The 6,000-nt window shown below is 58.5% G+C and overlaps 1 protein-coding gene across 5 annotated transcripts in view; it reads right to left on the bottom strand.

Annotated features, from left to right (window-relative positions):
- Positions 1–5,029: 5,029 nt before the first annotated feature.
- The window catches only part of EML4 (EMAP like 4), a 63,457-nt gene continuing 62,486 nt past the window's right edge, over positions 5,030–6,000 (bottom strand). For all 5 annotated transcript variants that reach the window (XM_038751162.1, XM_038751160.1, XM_038751161.1 and 2 more), the window contains one exon: positions 5,030–5,519. In XM_038751162.1, the coding sequence (XP_038607090.1) occupies positions 5,082–5,519 (438 nt within the window). In that variant the 3' untranslated portion in view covers positions 5,030–5,081. The remainder of the gene's footprint in view (positions 5,520–6,000) is intronic.

The following is a 6,000-nucleotide window of genomic DNA, read 5'->3' as shown; positions in this document are numbered from 1 at the left end:
CTGCTGACAGTATGTTCTCCGGAGGCTGGCTCGTCATCTGCTCCCCAACCGCTCCCAGGGCTCAGAGGGCTGGTCTGGGCAGGGTGGGAGTGGGGCTGGGAGAGGATGGCTCTTGGCCCACTGCTCCCAAATCAGCCACCCGGGGCTTGGGTAGCTGGCCCGGTCAAGGTGGGAGTGAGGCCGGGAGAGGGTGGCTTTCCATCCACTGCTCCCGGGTCAGGTGCGTGGCTGACTTTGCTCCCTGCGGAACTCTGGCCTCGGCCCCGGGAGTGTGGCTGCCCCCAGCTCGTGGGAGAGGAGGCCCCACCCATGGCCCCATGTCACACGCACGTCCTGTCCATATCCCCTGGAGACCCCGACCAGTGGCGGAAGCTCAGCACTCACGTTTGGTGCTTACTGTGGTATTTATTGAGCACTTACTGTGCAGAGCACTGTACCAAGTGCCTGGGAAAGTACAGTACAGCAATAAAGAGACAATCCCTGCCCACAACGAGTTCACAGTCTAGAGGCGGGGAGACAGACATCAATACAAATAGACATCAATATAAATAAAATTATAGAACTATACATAAGTGCTGTGGGGCACGGAGATGGGGGGGAAGAGCAAAGGGAATAAGTCAGGGCCATTGCAGAAGGGATTGGGAGATGAGGAAAAGTGGGTCTTGGTCTGGGAAGGCTTCTTGGAGGAGATGTGCCGTTAGTAAGGCTTTGAAATTGGGGGAGAGTAATTGGTGGATTTGAGGAGGGAGGGTATTCTAGGCCTGAGGTAGGTTGTGGGCCAGGGATTGGCGGATTTGAGGCGGGAGGCTATTCTAGGCCAGAGGTAGGATGCGGGCCAGGGGTTGGTGTGGAGACAGGAGAGAGCAAGGTACACTGAGATCAGCACCAGAGGGGTGGAGTGTGCGGGCTGGGTTGTAGGAGAGAAGCCAGGTGAGCTTCCACACTGGTCGGCGGTCCCGTGGGCACTCCCCAGGCCATGAGTGGAGTGGGGTGGAGGGGGGTGCTGTGCACCCTGTCCTTCCAAGGTGGCTGGCAGGTGGGGCGGGAATGGGGGCTGGGGCTGGGGTAGAGCAGGGCCACGGCACCCCAGGCTCAGCCATGGCAGCTGAGAGGAGTGGGCTGCTGTACGTGCGGGGCACATGCATTTGTTTTGGTGCTGAGATGCAAGAGCTCCCAGGCTCACAGCCACAGTCCCCTGCAGCCTCAGCCTCTCAGACCCCAGCAACCTCAGCCCCCCGGGCCCCCACAGCCACAGCTGGCCCACCGCACACCGATTTGGAAACTGAAATGCCATCACCTCTGCCGTGCAGCAGAGGGGACTTTGCCACTGTCTAATTAGGTGCTGCCCAACGCTTCCAGGACCAAGGGAATTGCTCCGGGAGCATAAAGGCTAAACCTGCATTTGTGGCAAAAGGTGCATTGCTCTCAGCACCTCCAAAACAGGAATTCCATTAACCTTTGCAAAATCGGTGGTAAATTACTTGAAATTAATTGTCTCCAATTAAAAGTCACCTTAAGTTGTACTTCTACATTCTGAGTAGGTGTGCGCTAGGGAACAATCAGTCATTTAGTGAGTGTACTGTGTACAGAGCACTGTACTGAGCACTCGGAATAGTACAATAAAACAGTTTGTAAACAACCCATTTCCTGGAACAGACCTCCACCCCTGTCAGCCTCCCTATTCATCTCCCCCTCCCCCTTTCCCTCCAGGGGTCCTCATCACCAGCTCCTGGTTGAATCTCCTCTCACAGACCCAGCCAGAAGAACTGGAACCTGGGAAGAGAAAGGCTTTGGGGGAGGGAGGAGGTGCCTTCTTACCCCCTTCGTGGGGTTATGGTGGACAGTCTAAAGCAGGGGAGCTCTCAGAGGGTGGTGTAACAATAATAATAACGATGGAATTTGTTAAGCACTTACTATGTGCAAAGCACTGTTCTAAGCGCTGGGGAGGTTACAAGGTGATCAGGTTTTCCCTTGGGGGGCTCACAGTTTTAATCCCCATTTTACAGATGAGGTAACTGAGGCACAGAGAAGTTAAGTGACTTGCCCAAAGTCACACAACTGACAGTTGGCGGAGACGGGATTTGAACCCATGACCTGACTCCAAAGCCCGGGCTCTTTCCACTGAGTCACGCTGCTTCTCAGCGTGTAGACCTGACCACCACTGACTGGGACAACTTCCGCCTACAACATTACGTTCTAGAGCTGCATGGCCTGAGGCCCATGGCAGTCACCCAGGAGAGCACTCTGCCCACAGCAGGCACCCTGCCCAGTGCCCAATCCAGTGCTTTGTCCACAGCAGGTGCCTAACCCAGTGTTCTGCTCTCAGCAGGCACCCAACCCAGTGCTCTGCCCATAGCAGACACCCAAACCAGCATTATGCCTTCAGCAAGCGCCCAGCCCGGCACTCAGCAGGCACCCAACCCAGCACAGTGCTCTGCCCACAGCAGACACCCAAACCAGCATTATGCCTTCAGCAAGCGCCCAGCCCGGCACTCAGCAGGCACCCAACCCAGCACAGTGCTCTGCTCTCAGCAGGCACCCAACTCAGCACTCTGCCCAAAGCAGGCACGTAGCCCAGTGTTCTGCTCAAAAGTCACCCAGCCCAACACTCTGCCCACAGCAGGCACCAATATATACTGACGACAATCACAACCAAGTCCTCATTTCTTCTTCTCCCACTCCCTTCTGCATCGCCTTTGTACGTGGATTTGTGCCCTTTATTCCCCCTCCCTCAACTCCACAAGAACTTGTGTGCGTATCGGTAATTTATTTGTATTACACGTGTCTTCCCCTCTGGACTGTAGCTCATTGTGGGTAGGGAGTGTGTTTACCAACTCTGTTATATTGTGCTCTCCCAAGCGCTTAGTGCAGTGCTCAGCCCACAGAAAGCACTCAATGAATACCATGGATTGACTGATGATTGAACAAAGGCTGTGGCTCCAAAGCCCCCGAGGAGGCGGCTGGCACTGCCCCATCCAAGAAAGACGGGAAAGTAGCTCTCCATGGAAAGAGACAAGGCAGGGTCTGATTTGGATCATTTTATTTTTTCAATCTTCAAAATTTTCTGCCATGAGACAGGAATGCATCATCGATAGAAATGGCTCAAACATCTTCACATGAAACATGGATTCCTATTTCGTTCACAATTTTCTACCACCATCTACAGTTACAGACCCACCCCCTTCACCCCCCACCCCCCCCAATAAACAGACTCGTTCATCCGTTAACAGTAGTAGCCGGGGCCCGGCCGCCGCCCGGTCTTCTCCGGCCTTCAGGCTCAGGTGGGGGCCCGGGGTGGGGCAGATCCCCTGATGCAGCCCAAAAGATCTGCCCGGTTCCTCCCCCGGGGACCCCAGCGGCCCCGCCCACGCAGACCGGGCTAGACCCGATGTGCACTAGGATGCGGGTGGACGGACGGGCAGGCTCAGGTTGGAACCGTCCCTTCACCCCGGGGACAGCTGGTTTTGAGGTGTGTGATCCGGTTGTAAACAAGTGCTGTGGGCACATACCCGTGTACGCCCGACCCTGTGGACAGGTGTTGGGTGCAGCCCGTGTTCATAGTAGGGGCCCCCGGGCGAGGGTGCAGTGGGTCCGATTCTGGCCGTGAGGTCGAAGAGGGGAGGTCCGGGGCCTCCAGCCCCCAGGGGGCTGGGCTCTGGCCAGGTTACACTCGCCTGGTGCCTCTGCAGGTGGCCTTTCCTGGGGCTGTCCTGTGGCCCTGCTGCTGTGAAGCGGCCCTTTCTGTCCTGCCCTGCCGACGGCTGCAGGGGTAGAAGGGGAGGGGGTGCCGCGCACGCGTGTCCGTGTTACGTGCATATTCTCACGTATGCGCGTTCTCTCCCAGGATTCAGCCCGTTCTCCCAGCTACACGGTCCCACTCAGGGAGTACCAAGTAGGCTGTAGGCGCTCGCCCACCAGCCTACTGGGCGGACACCTCCACTCCTGCAGCACCGGTGCACCCGCTCTTCGGCCAAACGGTCCTGGGGGGGGGGGGGGTGTCTTTGGGAGCCCCCCAGCTTGGTGCAGCCCGGCGGTGACCTCACGTGACACTTCTGCATCCCGTGGGCCCAGCTCTCTGCTTCTGGGGGCAGGGAGGGAGGGAAGGAGGGCGGGCATCTCCCAGCCCTCTGGAATGGCCCCGCCCCGGACCCGCTGGCACACTTAAGACTTCTGAACTCACCCAGAGTCTCTAAACATGGTTTCTACCTAAAAGTATCAGAACAATGCAGCTAGTAACAAAACAAAACCAGGAGATTTTATGTAATCAGAGTAGAAACAAATACAAAGAAATGCATATTGTCAGTAAATCTTCCCTTCTAGGAAATGGACGAACTTAAACAAAAAGCAGCTGTCCGACAGCCACCCGCCGAGGCCACGGGGCTCCCGGCTGGGGATGTGTCCCTGATCGCTGTCGGTTGAGTCCCCGCGGCAGCCGGGGTAGAAGGAGGGGAACCGAGTCACCGCCGACCAACTCCTACAGTGTCAGAGGGAGCCGCCGGATGCGGCGGCTCCGGCCCCTTGGCCTTGCAGGTTCCACCACCTCACCCGGATGCGGTGGGGACTATGGCGGGGGCTGGTCTGGGGACCGGAGTGAACACAGCTGGGCAGGAGAAGGGGGTGGCGAGGGACCAGCTACCCTCTCCCCAAAAAACAGTCTGGGTGTGGCTGGATAGACCTGATGCTGGGGTTTGGGGGAGGTGGGGACTGGGGCTTGGGGCTCTGCCCTGGCTGGCCGGGGGGGACCTGGACCGGAGGAGAAGCTGTGCTCGGCGGAGGCCGGAAAGGCGATGCCAGGCTCCCGGCCTGCTGGGCTGGCCCTCCTCCTCCTCCTCCTCCTCGTCGTCCCGATAATGGGGAAGACCAGGGCAGCTCAGGGGCTCGATCTCCAAGTCCCAGGGGCCCAGTCGGACCGATACCAGTTCGTCTGCCCCGCCATCATCGCTGGATCGAGCCCCTTGTGCCGTCCTTCCACCTCCACCCGCCCTGGCCCACAATCCTGCCCCTCGGCCTCCCCTCCCCTCCCCCCAACCCTAGCACCTCTCCCTGGGGGCTCCCCAGCCCGGCTCCCGCCCCGCCGGGGGCTAGGACTCCGGCGAGGGAGCTAGCCGCTCTTCTGTGAGTGTCGACTGGCTCTGCTCCTCGCTGACCTCGTCGGCCAGATCCGCGGAACTGGGCTCCATCAGCTCCTCGATGCTCCCCTCACTCCTCTCCTCGCTCCCGTCCTCACCCGGGACCGGAGACCCGCCCGGATCCTCGCTCTCGTCCTCCACAACCTCGCTGCCCGGGGCGGGCGGGGGTGGCGTGCCCGGCCAGCGGAGGCCCTCCCCAGGCCCAGGAGCTGCCCTGGCGAGACCGGGCTCTGCGGTGCTATCGTTCTGCGGAGGGGCGGCCTTCTCCACTAGCCGCCACTGGATGATGCTCATGTCTTTTCCCCCAGTGGAAATCAGGTGGCTGTCATTGTGGGTGAAGCTGACATTTGTCACGTGGCTGCTGTGGGCACTGTACTTGTGGCTTGGGGCCTGGGGGGACAACCAAGGGCACAGGTTTAGCACCTAATTAAGAATGAGCACTTCCTATGTGCTAAGAGACAAGGAGATCGAAAACAGCACCAAGCACTACCAACCACAAGGGACAAATGAATTGGGGACTGTGGATCCCATGGCAACCTGTACCCCTCCCCTGACAGACACACACACTCCCACCCCCCCGGACGGGTCAACTTCACTATCATTTCTGTCTTTCAAAACGAAGGATAAGTGCTTATGTATGTATGGTACATAGAAATGTGTTAAGCACTGGGGTAGACATAGTCGCCGTCCCCTGGGGGCTCACTGTCTAAGAGGGATTTTACAGCTGAGGAAACTGAGGCCCAGAGAAGTAAAGTGACCTGCCCAAGGTCACACAGCAGGCAAGGGGAGGAGCCAGGACAAGAAGCTGGGTCTCTTGACTCTTAGGCCTGTGTTCTTTATACTAGACCCCGCATGCTGCTTCTCCAGTGCC

The sequence above is a fragment of the Tachyglossus aculeatus genome, chromosome 9 (assembly GCF_015852505.1).
Source record: "Tachyglossus aculeatus isolate mTacAcu1 chromosome 9, mTacAcu1.pri, whole genome shotgun sequence".
NCBI lineage: Eukaryota > Metazoa > Chordata > Mammalia > Monotremata > Tachyglossidae > Tachyglossus > Tachyglossus aculeatus.
The sequence above is the reverse complement of the archived record's forward strand: the minus strand, read 5'-3'. Positions and strand labels throughout refer to the sequence as shown.